The sequence below is a fragment of the Echiichthys vipera genome (assembly GCF_963691815.1).
Source record: "Echiichthys vipera genome assembly, chromosome: 14".
Lineage (NCBI taxonomy): Eukaryota > Metazoa > Chordata > Actinopteri > Perciformes > Trachinidae > Echiichthys > Echiichthys vipera.
Genome location: NC_139839.1, coordinates 21,598,776 through 21,624,259, shown reverse-complemented (window position 1 = coordinate 21,624,259; position 25,484 = coordinate 21,598,776). Strand labels below are relative to the sequence as shown.

Genomic DNA, 25,484 nt, shown 5'->3' with positions numbered 1-25,484 from the left:
GTTGTCACTCTAGTTGCTGTCTTCACCTAAGTATTCAACATAGTGGAAAAAAATCACTGCTGTGAGATTCCTTTCTAATTGCTTTATTATTAATATTCGTTACTGGCAGGTCAAGACATTTTAAGTAACCTTATGGCATGTAGATCCTTCATGGCTCTGGTTTAACATGAGAATGCCAAAACCAGGGCTGAGATACCTGGCTGACAAACTTTACTCTCACTGAAAATACTGTACATTATCAACAGGATGCCATGTTTCAATAAATACTTTGCTTAAGTATTTTTTATTATCTATTAAATTGTTGTAAGTCTTATACTTTGTATAAGCTAGGCATATCACTGGATAAACAGAGCAAGTACAAGTAGACCTGATAGCAAAACTTATTATTATGTATAGGGCAAATATGAGGGTAGATAATGACAGGGATTGGTTTTTCACTAATTAATGTTGTTCCCAGCACATCCTTGGAAAATTCTCTGTGAGGGAGACGGCTGTGTTTGTTTATGGTGGCCCTTTGTTTGGATGGTGTGTCGATGCTGTGCTCCAGTAAAATTCTCCTTGAAAGGGTTGTTGTTCTGAAGCAGAGATAATTGAATTCTACTTGAAAAAAGACTCAAGAGGAGCTGAGAAACCAAGGCCAAGTGAGGCTCGAGATTCTTTCAAACACATTTAGACTCTGATTTCACCCAGCTTGAATTGGATTAGGTTCTCATTAACTAAAGTTTGTTTTTTCACTATCCTTCTACTGTACTAATGTTGGGAGCTGATTTATGGTAGCCAATCAATGTTGAGCACATGGACATTTGTGGTCTTAAAGAAGATATCCTTTATATAAAAATAAACTGAGATGGTTGCTGTCACTGCAGACACAAAATCATCAGTCACATGTAAACAATGTTATCCTTTGGGATTTGGCCTAAAACCGCCTACCTAGTGCCAGGTTCTGTTTGAGATTTCTGCCTGTTAAAAGTTCCTTATTGGGGAATTGTCGGGTTTCTGTAAATCATAGAGAAAGTGGTCTAGACCTACTCTATATTTCTCTATAACATACTCTTCTAAATTTGATTGAATTAAGTTAAAACTAAATTAACCAACTTTATTTCCTGTTTATGTGCACAAATAAAAACATATGATGATTTGATCTCATCAAGCAATGTTCCCAGGAGGCAAGTATTGTTCTGCACCAGGGCTGGGACTCCAGTGCACGTCAAGACATGTAACAGACAATGAATGGATATGTCAAACAGGTCTCAAAAGTCCAGCTAATCAGCGAGCTTAAAATCAAATGTGACACCTGAAAGAGCAGTAATGGTTAAGCATGCATGCCAGCAGTGACAATCATCATTAAGCCTCCCGCTCTCAATTCTAAGTCCCTGAGCCTGACCTGAGAGGTCTGCTGAAATATCAACACAGGGGAAATGTCAGGATTTGAATATAGATTGGGGTGGCGAACTGTGGTATTTTGACTTCATTGAAGTTGAGATGCAATGCTCTGAAATGAGTTGAGTGTTTGCATTCATTGATGTGGAGAGGAAGGCTCTGAAGTAAAATCTGCAAAAAAAAAAAAAGAAAAAGAAGAAGATTCAAACGTTCAGACAATTCTGTTTGACATTTTGGGATAAACACATTTAAATACTGAGATGTGTCTTCAGGCTTGTCTGAGTGATATTGTCACCCGTCAGTGTCATAAGGTTGGTGAAAAATAGATGGGGTGCTCCCTAGTTGGTCTGTGACATTACACAGTGGCAAGAATCAATCAGGACTTACTGGGCTCTAAGGAACACTGCAGCAGAAAAGGCCTCCTACCCGTCAGGCATAATTGGCTCTTTTTTCCTCAGTGGCTGTCCAAGAGCACTCAGTGAAGATGCTGTGAGGAGTTTAGTCACAGAGTGTCGAAAACCTAAAACTTACTTAAGTTGCATGGCCTCGGAAAGATTATTAAGCAATGCACCCTCATTTAAACAATTTTTGTACAACAACAAACACAGTCCGTCATCTTTTTGCACACTAATTATACCCATATCTAATTGAGCAAATCAGTACTAATTAATTATTGTAGGAATGAGGACTGCAGTGGTGAGATGCATAATTGTATTTTATCAGAACTGGGTCAGATGCGGTTGAGATTCTGTGCATGCAGAGGAAAGCAAAGACACAAACAATATAGCATCCATCTCTTAATCAGTGTATTTTTGAAAATACTGCAGCACTGTGAGGAGAAGACACACTGTTATACCACATTTTATTTCATATCAAACCTCAATATGTGCAAGAATCTGTGTTCAGTCATGAAATTGATCTGTGATACCGTTTTTCCCTGGATGCAACCAAGATTGCTTTTTTTATCATGATCTTTGAAAATACCTTTTCGGTACCTTTTCATCTCCACTACCAACAAGACATCAACTATGCAGTGGGGTTTATAATACGAATAACAGATCTCACTGTAGTCATTATTCTTAGGTGATAAAAGGCTTTTATCTGTCTAAAAGACTTCAAAACAAGTCTCCAGCACAAAAAACAAGATGCAAGCATCATAGCTATTCTTTTATTAGGTGTTTTTAGAATGAAATTGCAGTGCGCTATTAAGCAGGCTGTAAAACGGCAAGGGTCCCTTGGGAAAAAACATCGTGGCACACAAGTTAATGGGACACACACAAGCAGTATTGGCTTAAAAGGTCAGCTGACTGACAGTCTGACCCTGCCCTCACGGTATGCCATGCTAATAAGTCAAAACTGTTATTTTTGCTAATGGAGTCTTTCCCCTATCCCCCTTGGCACTTAACCAACTCTACCATGCTGTCAGACAACGGGTTAAAAGCCAGCCGCGTCGTGATGACTTATTTAAAACAATTCATCAATAATTCAGTAAAGCTTTCACTTGGAGAGGAGTCCCTGTGGGGTGTGCAAGGATAAGAGACAGAAGGAGATAAGACTGTCCTGCTCTATTTATAACAAGCCTGGTGGGGGTGACCGCAGGGCATAACTTTACAAATGGGCACATTGAAAGGCGCCTCCCTTCACCTCTGTTCAGTCAGTGCTTTCACATTGATCGTTAATGTCAAGGTGAGTGGAGCTGAGCTTAACATAAATGTCTTTCAGTTAGTCTGATTCACTGAAGTACACTTAATTCTTTTTTAGCACTTTAACAGTTACAGTTGGTAATTACATTATGCTGCTTCAGCATTATGCCAGCTCTACTGATACTACTTGAGCAATTTGCAACCACATTTGCAAGTCACAGATAGTACTAGTACATATTTAGCATTGCTTTTCTATAACTTCCTTAAACTCACGATGAAGATTAGGGTGTGGTATGCTAGTAGCGTCCTATGTAGCCTCAACAGTAGTTGTACCATGATAGATTGGAAGCGTCAGCAGAACTGGCATCACAGTGGATAACAATGACTATCATGGGAAATTACAAAGTACGATAGATTCATTTTCAACAACCCCACGACCCGGCCCCGGATAAGCGGTTTAAGATGAGATGAGATGAGATAGATACAAATACATTTTGAAATGCACTGTGGTATGGAGCTTCATCATTGAAAATAAAATACAAAATTACAATAAAGAACTTATTTCGTACTAAATTTAAATAGGACCTAAAAGGGACCATTTAAAAGTTTGTAATTTGGTCTTCTGTTTTCTGGTCGAGCCAGATTTTGCTGTTTGTCATGATTTATTCCTTGTTCTACTTGTGTACTTTAGCATCTAGTCGCATCAGTATCTTAGTAGCATCTAGTACTTTTTGCCTAAGGTAAAAGTTGAGAACAAACATGTTGAGTCTTTGACACAGGTTTACAGATTTGGAAACCTACGCAGCTAAAAGTTTAACTGTCTTTTTCCTGAGTGACAAGTGTCAGCACAATACTGTCATGTCATAAATCTCCTTCAGCAAGAAGATGGAAGTGAATGATTAGGATTAGCTTAGCTTTACCAAGAAGCACCAAACACTCATGGCACAGCATTCACTTTTCTGTCTTCCTCCCCTGTGAGGGGCATTCTACTCGATTGTAAACGTAGAATAGTGACATGCTATCTCTCATACGGAGATAATAAAGTAAACACTTAACAGTAAATCCTGCCCCTTCTCCGCCATTCATAGATCTATTTCCAAAGTAAATCATTATAATATACACTCACTTTACTTTATTAGTTGCACCTGTCCAACTGCTTGCTAACGCAAATTTCTAATCAGCCAATCACATGGCAGCAACTCAATGCATTTAGGCATGTAGACATGGTGAAGACGATGTGCTGCAGTTCAAACCGAGCATCAGAACAGGGAAGAAAGGTGATTTACGTGACTTTGAACGTGGAATGGTTGTTGGTGTCAGACGGGCTGCTCTGAGTGTTTCAGAAACTACTGATCTACTGGGATTCTCACGCACAACCATCTCTAGAGTTTACAGAGAATGGCCCCAAAAAGAGAAAAGATCCAGTGAGCGGCAGTTCTGTGGGCGCAAATGCCTTGTTTTAGCCAGAGGTCAGAGGAGAATGGCCAGACTGGTTGGAGCTGATAGAAAGGCAACAGTAACTCAAATATCCACTGGTTCCAACAGGAATGCAGGAGAGCATCTGTGAACACACAACACCACCTACTTTCTAGCAGATAGTGAACAGCAGCAGAAGACCACACGTACACTTTATTAAGCACCAGGTATGCCTAATAAAGTGGCCGCTGGGTGTACATATATACACACAAACGCATGCATACATATATGACATACAAACATAAATATATTGCATACATACTATAATATGCACAACTCAGACACCAGACTCAGCCGTAACATGTGGTCCCAGCGGGGCCTTGTCTGTCTGTGTGCCAGTGTTTGGGAGGCAGCAGGAGAGAGATGTATGGTCCTTGAGCTCCTCATGTCTGTCAGATAAATAAATCAAACACGCCTCAGTCCACTGGGGTGCCTCATCCCGCATCAGCACTCAGCCATGACAGATGCATACTGGCACAAGCAGTAAAAAGACATACATGCATGTACATTACATGCAGATGGACATACAAATATGCATGCAGCATTACCCACCCCTTTACCTTTAAAGCCAAACGCCACTGTCAGACCTAATACACTACAGTATTCAGGATGATAATGCACTCCTCTGTTTATCATGCATAAAGTGTAAAAAGGATTATGGCAAGCGGAAATAGCTTTACTCCTACTCACTACAGTACATCTGAAGGGTTTGCTTCAAAGGCCTGAATTAACACTGTATCTACACATCTGGCATCAACTTAGGCATAAACACACCTGGCGCTTTTTAGGTTTGTTGACCAGAGTTTTGGCATCATGTTTGAAATTCTTCTCTTGAGAAGCTTGTGACCCTAACATGTCCCCTAAAGATGCAAGACGGAGAGAAATAGTCTTGCCAGATCTTGAAAGAGGCCTGTTTGGGCCCACAGAGATGGACGTCCTGTGGTGAGGAGAACATTCTTAGCTGGATTAGAGGCATGTTTGTTTACCAAGGTTGATGTGCTGCTCTGAGACGAAGAGAGAGGAGAATATTAAGAAACGAAGATGAAAAAGTACCAAGAGTTTATGCAACATTCATAGGCTATAAAAAGGCTTGGAAGGGGCCGTGTGCAGTATTGTATCAAAGGGTTGATATTCCACCTGACGTGGGCAGAATCATGCAGCAAACAAGACCTTCCTAATAGCTATCGGAGAGTATTTTTTTATATATATAAAAATGATGTTCTGGCTGGAGCTTAGAGTATTATGTGCATCAATAATACACGTTGAGCAAAAATGCAACTACAACTTTAAATGTCCTTTGCTTGATTTTTCTGCTTGTTCATTTTTATATCCATGGTTCTTTTCAGCAGTGAACATGATGGGAATGTGCTTATAGCTCTGAGCTTATGCAACAGAAATGTTCATCCTACTAAAAATAACAGTGCTTATCTGTGTCAAGTATGGCTTAAAAAAATTGATGACGCAGTCGAGATAGATTCTGATTTCTAATAACTATAGTACTTCATAGTTCAGCACTTGGGTAACAGAGGTTCCTTTTTGGACCATCACAGCAAACTGTTATCGTAGACACTTGGATAACATGACCTAGTGCCGTCTCATTGTATTTCTGTAAACTGAGGTCGGATGAAGCACTGGCCCTCTTCAGGAGGGTCTGAATAAAATGTCTTTTGTTTGCTAAAGCTGCTGCTCCTTTGAACAGTTTGTGAGGTTTTAAGCCCTTATGTTTCTTGTAAGCGGGTATAATTGTGGCGATATGAAGAATGAGATTGAAGACAAATTATGAGTGAAAAAGATCCCTTTATTTGATATCTACAAACTATATTTTCTGTTTTTATTTCCAAGGTAGCGCAAACCCTTGCATATTTCGTTCTCTTAAAGTGAAACTGAACATATGTTTTGTTTTAAATAACAAAAGTAATAATTTAATAACACAAACAAACTCAGGCTTGGCCCGTGTTCCTAGTTTGGAATTTACGTGTTTTTAAAGGAATATCAGCATATGTAGATTTTCAGGCAGAAGCTGAGATCTCTGCACATTCACACTGTTGCTGTTTTCGAACCAATCACAGGGACAGAGGTGGAGAGTTTTTATAGTCAACCACGAAAATGGCCTAATATAAACACCAATGCATATCATATTCTCAACCCCAAGTGGATGTAAGTTGGCTTGTCAGCGTGGTTTGGCCTCACAGTAACTTTTATTGCTTAGGCAGGTGATCGGAGCTTCTCACTGTGGTGTCAGTTGAGCTGTTTGTGTAGTTCATGACGAAGGACGTCAACAAAGTTAAAAGTAGAAGAGTATCGCGATTCACATTTTATGTCACTGATATGAATTGCCACATATTTGTATCGCAGATTTACTGTCTCAGAGAATCGTGACATTCCTACTCAGAACGTAAAGCATCATCTTTTTTAAAATTAATTAATGACAGCAAATTGCCTGTAGTGTAGAGGGCTTTCCAAAAGGGCTTCATAATGATTGTCCTGATGTAGATGCGTGTGCAAACACAACCACAAAATTGAAGATTGGGGACCCAAATAAGAGACCAGTACAACTGAAAATGTCAAGTCATTTTCCCTTCCAACTTAGTTTCGCCATGTAGCTTGTGCCATCATAAATATTTAACATGTGCATACATTGTGAATGAGAAAGGACAGAAAAACAAAACAAGTCTTCCCCTCACTAGCTCTGCACAACCCCTCCAAAACTAGCACACTATCCCCCATCTTTATACTCATGTAGGCAGACTCACATACACACACATGCTATTGTTCCCTGCTGGGTATGCTGTAGGAAAAAATGGTACTGCAGTCCTGGGGTGGCCTCTTATTCCCCAGAGCAGCATCTCTCCCATTTATGAAGACTTGTGTTGTTAAATTACAGTTGTGATTTTGTGAGGGGGACTGGGCACAGGAGACTTTGTATGAGGTCCCAGGCTGCAAGTTCCCTTAGCAAGAAAGGACAAGAGCTGCACTTTCACCATCTGCCAAAAATACAAATAGTGCCTTTCCTTTCTTCCTGCTCCTCTTTCCTTCCTTCTTCCCTCCCCCCTTTCTCTCTCTCTCGCTCTCTCTCTCATACTCACTAGTCTTTTCAGTACCAGTGAGAGGGATGGTTCATCTCACCATTGTTCAACTAGTATTGGTGAGAGTAAACTGGCTGGCAGCAGTGGGAGGAGGTGTGTTAATGTGTGGGTGTGTGTGAGTTTGTGTGTGTGGCTCTGAAAGCCACTCCCCTTCTGAGCAGATTCCAGTCATCACAGCAATAATGAAGTGCACACGACGCTACCCGCCCGCCCGCCTGCCAGTGTGACATGCTGTCACTGTTCTTGAGGACACGCACACATTCACACACACTCGCAGTTAGTCACTGACAGGACACGGTCCTGCCTCCTCACACATGCACACACACATACACTCCCTCACGCAGTCCTGGGAAGGAGCTGAGAAAAGAAGACCAGTAGGAGGGAAGAATAAGAAGAATCGTATGTCTGTTATGGTTTCCTCTCTATGTGGCTGACCGGCGCTGGTTGTGGGTGCTGTACAGAGACACCAACACACACACCTCTCCCCCGCAGCCCCGGATTCTTGGATTAGTCCGCTACGGTGTGGAGAGTGGGAGTCACGGAGCAGACCAACATGGGGAACCAAGCGGGGAGACAGGAGGAAACAGAGTCAGGTCTGCATCTGTTGTTTGGCGGTTTTCCTCAGCATCACTTATCCCTCTTTGTCCGCGTCTGCCTTTCTCTGTTGATGTAAAAGGAAAAGACATACATGTGCTGAATGTACTAGATATGAGCTAATCTTTTGACATGTCATGTCTGATTACATGTGACACGACAAGTCCTGACGAATGAATACTGACTGATGACTGATTAATATGCCCTGGAGTTATAGAAGCTGTTTAAACGGGTTAGAAGTTCCCGTGTTGTGCTCTGTTCCTGTGCCATTATTTGTGTGTGTCCACACTTGTTGTGTGTAATTACTGATATCGTGTTTGTACTTAGTCAGTACAGGTCCGTATATGTGTATCAGTTTGCACCTCTGTGTACATATTGGGCGGGTAAAGTGCTGAGTGAGATTTGCCTCACAGTAAGCATGAGGGAACCTGCCAAAAGAGATGGTATCATCAGTCTCACGCTCACAGCCCCGAGCTCACTGCGCCTCAGTAAGATTTCCATTTCAAAGTCCCTCTGAACTGCTCTCAGCAGCAACTTCACGCTAATCGAAAGACAACCAAGCTCTTCTAGTCTGTAACCTCTCTGAATTTCTTTAACAAATTGAGTATTTGCATCTTAATATATGTGTACTTGTTTATGTACACAAAGCCTCCTCATGGTGTCTTCATCATATATTTATGCTGTTACGTGATTATGTTTCCATGTTTTCATCCCAACAAAAAATAGACACTGAATAGTGTACAGTCAGGTGGCTTGCTAGGGCAACAAGCATGGACACACACAAACACACATTATAGTGTAGTGTTTTGTCAGTAGTGGGTGTTAGTGTGTGGTGTTAGCGAGCATCACTTCATAGCAGTAGTGTGTGTTGCTTAAATAGAATAGAATAGAAATACTTTATTGATCCCAAGCTGGGAAATTGCTGCTTTTTTAAAATTTTTAGAATAGAATAGAAGATAGGGCATAGTGGGCTCGGATTGGAAGGCAATGGTAGCAAGCTACTGCATGCTTAAAAAAAAAAGATTAGCTCCTAGTTTCTTCTCGATACACGCATGCATGCGCAGCATGCAGTGCACTGTTAATACATAATACACAAAACAAAAGATCGTTGAGTGTTAAGTCAAAATGTCGAGACTAAGGAGGCTAATACTGCCTTCTTTAATCTCACTAACTCTCACTCTAGTTACTAAGCAAAATCGGGCTGCTTGTTGATGAATATTGCTCTTGGTACTAAATAATTATGACAAACTTATAAGTGGTATGTGGAAGAATGTGGGGTTAAAACTTAAATAAATCAGTGAAATATATGTTCAGCCAGCAAAAGAATAATCACAGTCACACATGGTATAAGTCATCAGTCATGTTCTTCAGGCTATGAGACGTATTTAATCTCTGCTTGGTCCATGATCCTCGGTCCAATTTCCACATTATGAAATTAAGTAGTCAGCAATATTATTAATTGGTTGATCTGTTATTCTAATAAATGACCACTCTCCATTTTCTCAATTGAGCCTCTATAGTAAATGAGAATCGATCATGAAACGGCTTGATTTTTCATTATGCCTGCTCATGACATGAAGCTATAGATCCAAGAGAGCTAAGACCAAGGGTGCACAGAAGCTCTTTAATCTATTTTTTTTAACTAGGTGGTAGTAGTATAATGATAAGCATAGAGACTTTAGCCTTTAATTGAAGCAGGGGTTCATTATCTGATTTGTTCTGATGAACAGCGATATCTATAACTCTTTACTTAAGCTTCCCTTCAATCCAGACGGTGAAACGTCCAGCTGAGGTTTGTCAGACTTTGGGCTTGAAATGTAGAATAACAGTTTTAGTGTTGGAAGTAAGGAAAGAAATGTGGGAAAAGGAGGAACTCGTTTAGATTTGATTGATGGTGTTATCTCTGAAGTGGCAGGCTAAGGAGTAAGCTGTCTGCTGCAGTGATAAGGAGGTCGTTATCAGAACCAAATTACACTGAACGCTACTACACTGAGCCTTCCTGGCTCCTCACTGGCTCACCAGGAGGGCGGCCAAGACCAGAGCCTGCAGTCAGCATGATGTCGGCTGTTGATGAATTGTCAGTAATATATTTTCTAATAACATTGGGTGTATTTTCAGGACTACAATTCAGTCAGTTGAACCCATTGGGATCCAGGATTAAAGGAAATTTAAAACATGTTTGTGTAGGGAGGTAAAATAGGTTGTCATGGCTTTCACATGGTCAAAAATGGAAATTTTACAGACTTTTTACACTTGAAGCTGTAATGTTTGAACATGCTGCCAAAAATTTGGAAAAGCTCAGTGTTCTTTTGAAAGTGGGGGATGTCATCAATGTAGCAGCTAGTGTGTTGTCATTGGAATAACATTTTTGATTCTGGTTACACTGCAGCACAGCAACATTAACTTTTTATTTTTTATGGGTGCTGGGTCAGAAACCAAAGTCAACTCAGGCATCCAATAGGAAATTCCTTACATTTTAACACTATAATTGTTCTTTTAAATGTTGACTTAAAAAATTTTTTTTTCAACTTTTGGACTGTTTATGTCTGACATAAACGTGACTAATGCTTTACTTTAACTGGGTATTTCTACCTCTCAATAAGTTTGTGTTCTAGATATTTTTTTAAATCCCAGTCACCCACACAGGTGTTTGCAGTTAATATACCTGATTAGTGTGGTTGCGTACATATTGTACTTGACTGACATTTCTCTGACTTTCCTGTTTTAATTGCATCTGTTAGTGCGGAACAGCCAAAGCCTTTGTCACACTAATTTGTGCATGGAGTTTGGTGACCTCATGAAATTCCCATCATAGCTCCGCCCGACATCAACGAAAGATTTGTAATGATTTCTGCTTGCTAGTCTGCATAAGTGCCACTTCAGTGACCACCAGGCAACAGTGCCTGGGGCATCTGAGACAGGGAGTCTTTGGCACTGGAAGCTTGGTGACATAGTGACGTCTTGTTGGTGGTACGACACAGCTAAAAGCATTTCAACCAGAATAACCAAAACAAGCAGGTGCTTTTGAAGAAGGGTAATTTTATTGATTGAGGCCCGGCAACAGTGCTTCTGCCAGGAAGGCATATTTTCATGTCGTGCTTGTTTAAGTAGGATAAAGTTCTGTGTGGCTTCTGCTTGGTGTACACCTGCGTTAACGTTTCCCACATAAGCGGCTCTCCGCTTATCATTCTCTCAGACAAACAGCGACATCGCTTTTGCTTATTGGCATTATTTTAGCAGCTGCCTTTCTGCCAAATATAGCACAGCATTGAACTTCTAACACTGACGCTAAATGCTTATCTGTCTGGTGAAGCACTGATTCAGTGGGCCTGTTGGGTACCGCTCCCATACAGAGAGCTTCAACACCACTGTGAGTAACAAGACAGAATGTGGAAATATGTAGATTATTGGGCTATCTCAGCACCTCTCAATTGCCATAGAGCAGGGATTCAACATGAGGAAGCAGGTTTGTCCAACTTCTGATAGCTGGGACACTGAGGAAGTTACATCAGTCATACTTTCCGTGGCAGTTAGCAGTTGGTACAGTAAACACACCGGCCATTCCAGTGCTTTGTGTTTGTAAAGAGAGGCGTGTGCTGTTTAAATGTCATGTTTGTGTAACTGGAGACTAGACATCAAAGTTATATTATTATAGCCTTCAGGCCTTAGCTCATAAAAATCACTTATTTATGGTTGAGCAACAAGCAGTACAATTGACATCCTAAAAACAGTTGGATTGGATCTGACCTGTACGCCTGTGACCATGTGTTGTTCAGTGCATACCAAATCCACCTGATATAGTTTGTGTATCTGGCAGCAGCTGGCTGTGGTTTGTCCTCACCCTGGGAGCAGCTCAGAGAAAGATCACATCACTATCACTTTCTGAGAGTGAAGTTGGGAATACTGGGTTTCATGATTAAGTGTCTTAGTTCAGTCACTCTAGAAGGTGGAGCAGCAGAATTCATTAACACATATGTGTGTGTTTTATGGAACAGCAAATATGACAGTTTCTTCTGCTCTCTTCAAGCTAAGGACTGATGGCATGGATTTCCATTTCCAATATTACACTGTGCTTGAAAGCAGTGCATGAATTTACTCTGCCTTGTCTGAAATCCTGTTTCTCTAAATGCTGGTGTGACTGAGACCTTCTGTATAATCGTTGCATCTCTGTTGGCTATGTTTTAAAGCTGTGGTCAGTGGAAAGGGAGCCACAGTACCCAAGTGTTGCTTGAGATTAGAAGCTGATGTTTTAGTGCAAAATCGTATTTACATCTTAATCTTCAACAGAATATGTTTTTTAATCTTTATTGGGGTCAATCCAGGAAAGTAGACCACAGCTTAACACATCCTAAGTCTTGCAACATTTATTCCTAATAAATGTAAAGTCTGAGGTTGGGATAGAAATCATCAGAAGCTTTAAACTAAGTTTAGCAATACTCGTTGCAACCTGTTACCCATCCCACACACTGATCCAATAAACCTGCAATCATGTTAAATAGCATATTATTATTCCTTCAGTGAGTTCTGTGTTAAACTGTTTTCCATTTGGAGCATAAAGAAATTCTCCCTAAGTTCTCAGTTGGCTGGTCCATGGTCCGCACTATTGGATATTTCTGTAGGGTATTGGCTCCATAAGTAGTGTAAGGCAGAGTGGATCAGCATAAGGATGCTGTGTTAAAAGTCTTAGCATGCAGGCCAGTTAAAGTGATTCAATCAAAATCGATTAAAGGAGCCAAAGAACCCAGGCCAAGTGGCCCTCTGTGGCTTGCCAGCTCTCATGCTGCACTTTCATGCTGTGCTGCAGAGGAAGCACAGAGCTGTTCGCTTTTCAAACATCTCAGCTTAAATACACAGTGAAGTGAAGTTCTTTTTTTAAAGGCAGGGTGGAAGGTTTGCCTGGTCCATTGTAGGCAAAATTGATTTACATGCTGCCTGCTGACAAGTAGGGATGAGTATCGTTAAGATTTAATAGATATTGCTACTCTTATAGATACAGTTCGGTTCTTTATCAATACTTTCAGCGTTTCATTTTTCAATTGCTTTTTTGAGAAAATGAGAATGAATGAATTCTGAACAGGATTAGAATATAAATAAATGCTGTTTTCAGAGCAGACGCCCATATACAGAGGAATATACTGTACGCTGCAGCAGCCCAGGGTTCGACTCCTCTCCACGTCGCCCCCTCTCTCTTACTCCCTCATTTCCTATCAGTCTTCAGCTTCACTAACATAAAGGCAAAAAGAGCGACAAAATGAATCTTTTAAAACATCTCAATGGAAACAAATCTCAAATGTCCATCATATTCCTGACATCACAATACTGAGTAAAGTTTAGAAATAATGAAGAACACGAGGCATCTGTCTTTCCTCCTGTCCTCTATCCTCCTCCTTCTCCAGCATGTGTGATTCATTGCAGGTGGATGCATGCTGCTGGTACTGCCAGTAGAGAGAAGGGGATGGTTGCTCTCAGCCAGCTGCTTCATTTACAAGAATTTGTCAGATTTTAAAATGGGTGGCAAACTAACACAAATTATTAGACTAGAAACAGAGAGCTTGTGTCTTAGCTTGTTTGCAACAATTCGCTCTTTGACTAAATACAGTAGTGTGTGTGGCTTGTGTAATCATGCGGATAGGGCGGCAGTAGCTCAGTCCATAGGTGACTTGGCTGGGAACCATAGGGTAGCTGGTTCAAGTCCCTGTATGGAGCGTGGACTGGTGGCTGGAGAGGTGCCAGTTGAGCAAGGCACCGAACCCCCAACTGCTCGGAGCGCTGGTCACTGGCAGCCCCCTCGCTCTAACATCTCTCCTTAATTGCATGTATAGGTCCTGACTGTGCATGTGTGTGTAATGTATAATAATAAGAGTGAAAAAATTCAATTTCCCGTGTGGGATAAATAAAGTAATTCTTCTTCTTCTAGAGAGGCATTTAATTATTTGCTAAATAACATTATTTTCTGGTATTGAAATCTTACTCCCTAGTTTCTCAAGTACTGATAACAGAGCCAATAACTCCAGACATTATCAATACTCTGCCACCTGTTTTTACTCATTTAGAACTGGTTCCTATTTAGAATCAGGTTTTTTACTGACAAAAAAAACACAGCAATGACTTAAGAAGTTTATTTATGTCATATATTATGTGTGTTTATGCATATTAGTCAGTCCACATTAATCAGAGCCAGTCAATGCTGAACAAGTTCTTTAGTCTTTCCTCTGACCTTTTCATGATATACAGCCTCATTTTAAAATAGCCACCACCAAAAAATGTTGTTAAAACAAAGTTGTATTATTTTTGTATTATGAAACGGCAAACCTTCCCCTGACTCCCATCATTTAGTAACCTCAACACAAATACTTCACTTTTTTTGTTATTCTTTAGTGCACTAAACGTTAACTCTTTAATGCAGCTAAGGATTTGCAGTGATGTACTTGTGTATAGAAGAGTAATGCCGCTTACTGTGTTATCTGATGATATTGTGCAGTATCATCTCCACTCAAATGATGACAGAGAGTAAGATCCTTTGCAATGAAGACAAAAGAAACTGCTGAGCAACAAGGTATCCAATCAGCTCAGACATATTTTATGTTATTGGAAAAACTAGTTAAAGCAGCGATGTTACAGACAGAAAAGGATGTAAAATATTTTATGGGTAAGAAAGTCAAAGCATGTTGACTTCTTCCACTGAAACCCAAACATTTAACAGTTTGTTTTCTTTTGGAATCAGTTGATTCTGTGATGAACTTATCCCAAGAGCAAATAGCCATTCAAATCCTCTGTGTAGTCAAACTGAGTTTCAAAGACAGGTGTCAGGCTGGTGTCAACCTTCAGTGAATCACTGCAGCTCTATGATATAGACAAGTATATCTGGTTTACACAGCCGACTAAAGCAAACACAGACACTGCTCTTCTGCGATATATCAGATTGCCCTTGTTTGGCATTGCTGTATGGAGCTTCTGTCGTTTTGTATGATCTGTTTGCTTTTTGATTTTTTTATTTATCACCTTGCATTTGATGTCATCCTCTAAACTGGAAGTAAAGTCAGAGATTCCAGTTGCTCTTTAGGAAATATAGAACAAGATGTCATCACGCCGTATTCATAAAACATGTTATCTTTATCACAAAATCTGTTATGTATCTAACTTGTGTACCTTGAGTTTGAAGATGTACAGTACCTTATTAGAATGAAAGGACTTTTTTTTCCCCCCAGCAATTGGGGCTGTCATAGTTTTCAGTAGCACATTGTGCTGTTGTGATGCAGCTAACCATCCAGGCTAATCTCTGCTCAGTCACTGTGGCTGTCATGGAGCCTTGCTTCTGTCTATCTTTCACTCCAGTAAGAGGGAAGGAATGCCCGTGAGTCGCAGCATCTGACTGATGGGCGCCTGTTGACCTATTTCATGCCCTGACAGTTGGACAACAGGAAGGCCAGCACCACAGACTGCGTTTTCTGTCTCTCCTCTCCACTTCCACCTGACTGGAAAACTGCACATCACATTTCCTGGAACACTGAAGGGAAGACAGAGGAGTGTCAGCGACAGGTTCCCATCCAAAGCTTTGTTTGTGAGAATGACGAAGCAAGTGCGTCATTTCAGGTTCCAACTCTCTGAAACTTGACCACCTGCAGTCATTAATTCATCAGGACTCTTCACCCATGACCATCCTGTTCTGTAAATTGAAGACTCTACGCACTTTGCTCACAATGAACTCTGTCACCCTTTTGGCTGGCAGGCAGGCCGGCTGCAGTTAACTGGCTGGTGCTGGACGGCATCCAGCCACACGGCTCCTGCTATGATTTGAAAGCTTATCTTCATTAGGAAGATAGAGGCCAGCACAGTGCATTACTGTGATCAGGGAGCTGACTTCCCATGGAATAACTGAATGTCTTTGGATTACTGGAAGTAAGCCTGTGCATTACTGTGATCAGGAAGCTGACATTCATTTAGATAATTAGTTAATGTAAACAATCATTTCATATGCTCAGAGTCCACAGTCAGGGTTATTGAAGTTGGCAGTAAGTCCGTTTTATAGCTACTGTCTAAATACTGTCATAAAACAGTCCCTGAGACATTGAATATAAAAAAATACTAATGTGTGACAGCGTTCTGTCTTTGGGAATGTTTTTCTTCTCTTTCTTCAAAACTGGTGTTCCACAATATTTGCATTTTGCTATCAATAAGAGCCAGACTCCTTAGACGACATGAGGATTTATTCCTTGCTATAGGAGGAACGCTCCTTGGTGAGCCAGATAACTGCCCATTCTACTCCTTTATAAATGGTCCTGGTCTCCTGGACTTGAGCCAGCCTACATTAAAGACAGCACTAAATTCAGACTAAACTAACTCTTAACCACCTTGGGCTTGGATATTGTAGTCTGGATTTGTAAAGACATGTTTGCACACCTACAGTAGAAATCATTTCCTGTGAAGACCATAAAGGAATGTTATTGTCCCTTCTTTGACACAAAAAACAATGTTCAAATTTCTCTTAATTAAAACTGAATCAATTTTAAGATGTTTTAAAGGTGTCCTTATTACCACCACTCAGTAGGCTTTACGAAATGTCCACACTCACTTATATTGTTTGTACTGCTGTGATGATGTAGTGGTGGCATTTCATTAATACCTTTACCCCTCTCTCCTTTTCTACCATCATTAAGAAAGAGGGGGATGCCAGTGTAACTCTAAAGGTTTTGCAGCATAGGTCCAAAAAGACTTGATGGCTGTGTTATGAACTGCTTTTCTTGTTTAGTTTTTTGTTCTTTTGTCTTGATTGTATTTGGTTTGCTTGTATATTGTAGAAATATGTTGTTATCCATCAGCCACACATTTGGATGCCCTTTTTTTATTCATCAAGGAAAATATTATTCTGATTTACAGCAGTGCACTGCTGCACGCTAATGCACTTACCCACATTCTGTCCTGAGAGTCTATTACAGGTGGCCACTGAGCAGCTTTACTAGAGCAACTGGAGGTTAATTGCCTCTTTCAGGGACATCTCAACTCAAGTGTCTGAGTAAGGGAACGGCTTCTCTCAGTTTCTCTTTTTCCACTCTTAAATCCACATGATCATGTATTTTAAATTGTTCAAAATGGTTGTCAAATATATTTAAGAGCCTTTTTGTAAGTTCTGCCATCTGATCCAATGCCACGTTCAGCCACAAGTTGGCAACTTTAGGTGTCAGTGGTCTATTTGATGTCTCCTCCTGCCCTCTTAATGTCAGTTTAAGTAGAATCTAATCTCAACTCTTTGTCTCCTGGCAGAGCCATGCCTTTTGTCGACTCTGTGTCTGGCAAAGTGGGCATTGGTGATGTGAAAATTGAAATAATAAACATCCTACAGCTGCTGTGTTGCTCTTGGAAACAGGTTCTCTAACTGGGGTGGGTTTTTTTTTTTTAAATCTACAAGAGACACAGTGATACACTGTCAGTGGTGGCCAATATCAGCTTTATAAAACAATATTTTCTGATATGGTCTAATATTGTTTCAATAGCCAACATTTGGCTAACTGAGGAATTGATGTTTTTCTAAAAAAAAATTCTAGGAGTGTGTCCCAGATTAAAAAGAGGTTCTCTAACAATGTGACCCTGTATTCTAGTCGCTGTTTCTTCCTCTTCTCATCCTACCTTCTGTGCTGACTCCTGGCACCTATACTGGTGTCATTTCTGTATGCAGCTGTGGTGATGTCATGGTTAAAGAGGTGGGCGATCTAAAGATGAGTGAGTTCATGTGCTCCATCTGGGATTTATTCACTAAGAGCAAAAGGAAAACAGAATATGAAGGGACATCAAATGAAAGGCTGTCACACAGTCCCACTCCTGGCGTCACTCATCCTCACGGGAATGGACTGATCTTAATCACATCAGACTCGTCTCACACATAGGACTTATTCTCTCTCTCTGACTAGGAGCTATTGCCCTTGTCTTTATTGCTACCTATTGTGCAAAAATTAGAGGTCATGAAATCCTTCTTTTCTGTCCTGTCTGGATGAAGTTTCCTGTAATGCATAATAAATATCACACAGTGCTGATTTAGTTAGCATCTTTCATGTGACGGTACATAATTTAGGAGTGCATGCTGTCCTCATTCTGTCAGTCATGGCTTCATCCTCTGTGAAGTGCACAGAAAAGTGACTTTAGAGTTTTAATGCCACACTGAATCTTTGCGAAGTGCAGCTCTGTCCAGTCGCAAATTCATCTAACTGATTGGGATGAAGTGCCACATTTGTTAATGTGAATTTAAATGACAGCATCCCTTCAATCCAAACAGGTAGGAGTTCTTTTCTGCTCCTCTTCGCTCAAGAGTGGCTTTTAACTGAGAGCCTAATCTCACTCACACTAACAACTGACAGAGCTGAGTGTGATTCTACTACTCTTCAGTTAGGCTTTCTCACATAAGCACTAAGTTTCTTTGAAATTTGAACCTTGGTTGTTTTCTCATCACTTTTTTGGTTATCATCAGCAAGCCTACCTCACTTTTTCAACCACAGCTGCACACTCTGGGAATGTTAAACGCCTTTGTACCCCAGAAATTGTGCCAGTGTTGGCAGCTTCTGCCACAGTTGCTAGTTTATTCAATAAGGGGATAGTCTGTGCAAAGTGCCTATCAATGGCAGAGTACTTAAAGAACCCACGGGGGTATAGGATTTCCATTCCAAACTAGGCCGTGTGTGTGTGTGTGTGTGTGTGTGTGTGTGTGTGTGTGTGTGTGTGTGTGTGTGTGTGTGTGTGTGTGTGTGTGTGTGTGTGTGTGTGTGTGTGTGTGTGTGTGTGTGTGTGTGTGTGTGTGTGTGTGTGTGTGTGTGTGTGTGTGTGTGTGTGTGTGTGTGTGTGTGTGTGTGTGTGTGTGTGTGTGTGTGTGTGTGTGTGTGTGTGTGTGTGTGTGTGTGTGTGTGTGTGTGTGTGTGTGTGTGTGTGTGTGTGTGTGTGTGTGTGTAGGGTGATGCGCTGTCTATCTCAGCACACAGGCTGTCTGTCTAGTCTCTGCTCTGTGGGTTTGATGATGATGATGTATGCATGTGAGAGACACAGTGATGCCTTTGTCTGTACACTGCTTAAGCTGCTTTGTGCCCGAATGCTCCACGTGCACAGGGATCTTTGTCGTCCTTTTGAAACAAGCAACTCTCTTGTGTCCACATCGCTGTTTGCTGATGATCGGAAAATAAACAATAAAACGTTTTCAGGCGGCACGCTGCTCACGTCGGGCGTCAGTAAATACTCTTCATATTTGAGAGAGGTCTGGAAAAAGCCCGCGCCAGGGACCCACAGTGATGCCTTTTGAAATGCCACAGTTAAGCTCTGCTGCAGCAATGAATGACCACAGATAGCAACGGACAGACAGTGCCAGGCAGATGCTCTGTTGTCCAAACAGAGAACAATATGTGAATAGGGTACAGTGACCAGCAACATAAAACTGCTGAATAATCCAAGCATCTGAATGTGACACGCTGTCCATTCAATTAGTGTCATTACATGATGTTAACAAACCCATGGTCCCAGCATGTCTGCATTCTGATTCCATTAACCTTCCCTTTTTCAATGTCAATCCTGCTATATGATTCTACTAAGAAAAGTTTTATCTTTGAAACTTAAGAATTTACAAAATATCCCCGCTGGCACCACATAAGGAGTCCAAGGTGATCTTTATGGTAATTTTATTCATCAAAATGCATTTTACACTTTGAAAATCTGATGTGACAATTCACATTGATAAAGTTTTTTATTAAATATTCGGTATTGAAGCAATATCTCCTTTTTTAATTGAACCAGAGTTTAATAATGTAGCTTTTTTTTTTTTAAGTCTCTAATGCTCCTGGTTGAATGTAGGGGAGGATTATTATATACTTATTAACAAAGGTATATTTTGATATTTTCATAGTTTGGCATTTCTCCTGATCTACCAGTCAGTCTGCTGAAGTGTCTGTGTAGCTGAACGAGAAACAAATGAAACCCTTTTCTTACATTATTTTTACAGTTATAAATCAGACAGCTCTGTTAACCTCTTTGTGGATGGTCTATGGTAAATGCTGATTTGATCATTTCAATACTTGAACACTGTTTTAATATGTGCTTCTGTTTTGTGTTGCAGGTGCACAAACAGCCAAAAAGTCTGGTATCCCGGCGCCTAGAGAAATCCCTTCTTCCATCACAAAAGACCGCATCTCTCTAAGGGACCAGCTTAGGAACTCTACCAGTAAGAGGATGGTTTCTAGTGCCAGCACGTCCAGCCTCTCAACCCTGACAAAGCAGACACGTAGTTCAACCAAGTCCCGTGTAGATGCAGAGGGCCAGGAAAAGAGCCTTCTGGAGTGTCAGGTGAAAGAGCTGCTGGCTGAGGCCAAGGCCAAAGACTTGGAGATCAGCAATCTCAGGATGGAGCTGCAGCGCTGCAAAGGTAAAGCCTCCACTGCTTCTGCTTCACCTTCACCAAACTCTGTCTCATGGCAAGAGCCTGCTGCAGATCAAGAGCAGGGACAGGTGGTGGAGGCCCTTGTGCTGGTTGGGGAGCTGAGGGAGAAGAACGGGAAGTTTCAGAGAGAGCTGGCAGCACTTAGGGAGGAGAACCAGGCACTGAAGGAAAAGCTGCTTTGCTTGGAGGCCTCTCTTCTCTCTAGTACAAACACAAACAACCCCTCCAAGCTTGTGGTGAATGGTCTGCCCTCAGACTCCAGCACCTCAGCTCAGCAACAGGATAGTCTCCCTTCTACTACAAGCCCTCTCAAAACATCTGTCTCTTCCAGTTCTGACTTCACCAAGGACTCACCATCACCGGACTCCTCTGAGTTTGAGAAGATTCCATCACATTCAGAATCTGTGAGCAGCGGTGTCAGTGGGGAAGTTGTTGTAGTGGGTCCGGTTACTAATGCAGGAGGGCAAGATATGTCAGTGCAGAGCCTGACAGAACAGATTCACAAGATGGAGGAGAGCCACCACAGCACAGCAGAGGAGCTGCAGGCAACTCTGCAGGAGCTGGCTGACCAGCAGCAGGTGGTGCAGGAGTTGACGGCTGAGAACGAGCGTCTGGCCGAGGAGAAGCGCCTCCTGCAGACCTCACTTCAACAGCAGAGAGAGCGCCTTGAGGTGCTGGCCCAGAAGAATGAGGCGCTTGCTGGCCGACTTCAGGAGCAAGCCCAAGCTCAGGCCAAGAGAGAAGAGGAGCTGGGTAGCCAAGGGCCTCGTCTGGCCGAGCTTGAACAGAGGTATTCAGAGCTAGTTGAGAGCTCGCGCTTCGAACGTGAGAAGCTCGTGGACATCCAGCAGCAGCTGACAGGCAGCCTGCGGGCTCTAGAAGAGGAGCACCAGGAGGCCCAGGGCCAGGTGCGCTGTCTCAGAGAGGAGATGGACAGGCTGCAGGCCCAGCTGGACAGAGAGCTGGAGGCCGGAGGTCAGGCAGCACAGGCCGCAGAGGAGCAGAGGGCGACAGCAGACTGTCTCAGACTGGAAAACAGTAGGCTCAAAGCGCAGGTGGACATTGAGAGGCAAAAGGTGGGTGAGCTGAAGGCCATGCAGAGTGCCAGTGACAACACTGAGGTGCAGAACTTGCTGAAAACAGCCCATGCTGAGAGAGACAGGCTGGAGGTGGAGCTGACAGAGCGGAGGCAGGAGCTGCTGCAGGCCCAGGCCGAGACCGAGCATGTGCGATCCACAATGTCCAAGGTAGGGGGGGATGCAAGGTTACTTAAATTCTTGGGATTTATATCATATATGATTTATTGCACCTGTGTTGTATATATTGGGTTATGTATTTTTAATATGTATGTGTGCAACATATATACACCATAAAGGGAATACTAAACGATAGCGATATTTTGCTGGAGTTGTTTCAATAACAACATTGGATATGCCTCAGATACTGCCTACAGTGCTGTTATCATTATAGGGGTGTATGAACGTCTTTGCACCACTCTGATACCACGTAATTTAGCCCCCCAAGAAATCTACTTTAAAGTAGTTTATTTATGTTTATTTACTTAGCTTATATGTGACTTACTGTTCAAATGTTTTGTTATGTTAGTGAACTCATTAGTTGACTTGTGTTTGTCACAACTTTCAGGAATTACCTTAAGAAGAATATCTACATCCAAATTTATTTTAATGCCGAATTCATGAACTGATTTCAAAGAGACGAAAGTGCTACAGGTCTGTGCCTAGTAATAGCTTTGTCTTCGGTCTAGCAATGATTAAAAAATGAGTCAAATTGGCGACCATAACATTTTTAATCAATGTGAACATGAGGATACACATTTTCCACAATGGTTCAAACATGACCATTAAACAGGCTTTACAGCTGTTGGGTTCTTTCCTTCAGCACATGAACTCATGTTCTCTCAAATAGTTTTCATATGAATCTCTGCAGTCACTTTGGTTTTTCCCTTCAACACTACAAACACCAGAAAGGCTGAGGCTGTGTGGGTTTGGAGTCATGTTGGTAGTTGTTGACTCCAGATTGGGGCGTGTCACCATCAGCTTAGCTATGTCGTCAGTGTTGGACTGTGACTGTGGTGCCAACAGCAGGATGGTCCACCGGTCTGTGACCCTCTGAGTCACACTTGTGTTCCCTGCCACATGAGTGTGAGGGTGAGGCCACTCCATAACTTCACTGACGAACATCCTAACCTCTTAGAGCCACATGGTGTGAATGGGAGAGGGTCCTGCATAACTACATCATTTACTTATTTCAGTATGCTCACAGACATCTGCTTTGCCTGAATCATAATCAAAATGGGGTTTATTGCCAATTAGGGTTTTCAAATACAAGATATTTGTCTTGGTGTTGGTAAAAACAATAAACATATTAAGGGGAAATACAAAAATAAAGAATATAATTGCAATACTCAGGAACATAAATATAGAAAAGAAGAATTGCCATAAAGAATTGAGTATAATTCAATAGTTGGAGCAATAAACACATTTTGTAGTCAGATCTAATCCAGACTGAACTCTTATTTCTATGAGCCTCTGTCCCCTTGTATGTCAGTATTTACACTTTGATCAAACGGTCATAATCAGGCATAGCTAAGCTCTTCAAAAAGTTTACTGTTGGGGAGCCCAGTGGCTCAACGATCGGAGCGAGCGCCCCATAGACAGAGGCTAAAAGTCTCAACGCAGCGTCCCAGGTTTGACTCGGACCTGTGGCCCTTTGCTGCAAGTCGCCCCCTCTCTCTCTCTAGTGTTTCCTGTCAACCTTCAAGCTGTATTGTCTGTCCAAATAAAGGCACAAAAGGCAAGAAAAAACAACCAAATAAAAGTTTACCATTCAGTTTGTGTTGCGATTTTTGGGTTTCGGTTCAATTGGTTTTGCACATAAAGGAGAAGAAAAACACCAAACATAATTTCCATTGTTCTCTCTTTATTTTATTATTTGAAAGAATAACATTTTCTTCCATCCAGTGATTTATTGAATATTTCAAATGCAAAAGTGTTACTCAGCCTTTTTATACCTGATTTAAAAGATGATGGTGCATCCTCAAACGTTACATTTTCGCCTCCACATACCATCTCCAAAGATAGAGACTGACTCCACTCTTGTCTCTTAACTAGGGGAAAGTGAAGGAATCCTGCATGCCCACAACCTTCCAACTTTTGTTTCCTTATGGAACTAAAAAATTGCCGCTCACATGTGCTAACTGGGCCAGGGTTTATGTGGTGAACACTGTTTTTTTTGTTATGGTTAGATACATTTTTTTGTGGTTCAGTTGTGCATCCCTAACAGCACTGCATGGACTCCAGCATATTGGTTATGACCATCTTTTCACAACACACTTTACATTTACTCTTATTTATGTTTTTTCAATAAACCAGAGCTTTAATTAAGTGAAAGATGTGGAAGCTTGGGTGGAAAATCTATTTTCTCATTCTGAGAACAACCGCAATATGTGTATTAATGTGCAGTAGGATGCGATTTATTAAGGTGAATTAGACTCATTATGGTCACTTGTTCTTTTTACTGCTCAATAGTAAATAGTTTGTTTTTATCAGATCAAACCGTACCATACCATAACATAACTTTGCCTGCTTTAATTACTTTTTGCTCAGTGGTTTCCTTATCTTCATCCAGTCCATTTGTGTACTAATCATAATAAATCTCACAAATGCACACATATACACAGGTGGAGGTCAAATGCCAGCAGGTTCAGGAGCGGGCCGAGAGGAGGGAGCAGGAGCTCAGCAGCCGGCTAACTTCCCTGGAGGAAGCCGGGATCCATGCTGAGAACCAGGTGAAGGAGCTGAAGGAGACCATCTTTGAACTGGAGGACCAGGTGGAGCAGCAGAGAGCCGTCAACTGCCACACCAACCAAGCCGTCCTGGACATGGAGAGTATGTCCTTTTCACTGGTTGCTTGGTTTTCTGTGGAGTCTTTTAATCTGCAGTCTTAAATGTAATATAGAGAAATTCAGTGTTATATGATATTAAGTCTGTTCTCATGGGATGGACAAACTTTTAGAAACACCTCTCAAATTACCGTAATGTTGAAACAGTACCTCTTTAAACAGTAGTTGACTGACTGATGATCAGACGCAATATGAGGGCATACTGTAACACATCTGTCTCTGACTCACCATTACTGCAGTTGGCAAATGTTATATGGCTGGATACCCAAGCTGTTATGAATCATGGCAGACGATATAGGTCTGATACTAATATTATTGCAGTGATGAGAAACATTTCTAAAAAGATCTGATATAGATCTGTTGCTGTTTCTTTGCCACACTGAAAACTGTGCAGTGTAGTTGTGAATGCTGTGTTTAATCTGTGCGATTCTGCCTGACTTCCACAGTACATTAGACCTGCGGTTCTTAAAAACCTTGAATTCGTCATTGCAGATCTTGTCAAAAAGCTGGAGGAGCAGAAAATTGAAGCAGACCGACAAGTGAAAGTCTTGAGTAGACAGATGAAGGTAAGAAAGCTTCACTACCCTAAAACTCTATTATAACATCTGTGGTGCCATGATATGTTAAAGAAAGGGGGGAATTAAAGCAGTGTAAAAAGTGCAGTGTAAAGATACAAAACCGTAAACAAAACTAAAATGGTTCAGGTTGTTTAAAAGATATTATAGAAGCGAGTGAGTCACTTTGCTATTTTGGGCATGTACCATGCAATGGTGACATCTGAGATCAGATCTACCTCTGTTGTAGATCAGTAACATTTTCTTTTCCTCTCTTCTGTCTCTCTTTTTCTACCTTCAGCCATGCAATAAAAGGAATATTGCATTCGAAATAAAATCTGCCACTTCTTTCAGGGCTTCAAGCCTTGATGAGGGCTGTAGCACGACAGAGATGCAGTGTAATTTACAGGAGCTATATTGTGG

General features: G+C 41.4%; 1 protein-coding gene across 3 annotated transcripts in view; it reads left to right on the top strand.

The window, feature by feature from the left end:
* specc1 (sperm antigen with calponin homology and coiled-coil domains 1) overlaps window positions 1–25,484 on the top strand; it is a 77,194-nt gene that overhangs the window by 21,511 nt on the left and 30,199 nt on the right. For 2 of the 3 annotated variants that reach the window (XM_083927652.1, XM_083927653.1), the window contains exons 4-6: window positions 20,265–21,832; window positions 24,286–24,493; window positions 25,000–25,073. In XM_083927652.1, coding sequence (XP_083783778.1) covers window positions 20,265–21,832; window positions 24,286–24,493; window positions 25,000–25,073 — 1,850 coding nt within the window. Of the gene's footprint in view, window positions 1–7,778; window positions 8,179–20,264; window positions 21,833–24,285; window positions 24,494–24,999; window positions 25,074–25,484 lie in introns of those variants that run through there. The other variant, XM_083927654.1, reaches the window with a different exon arrangement.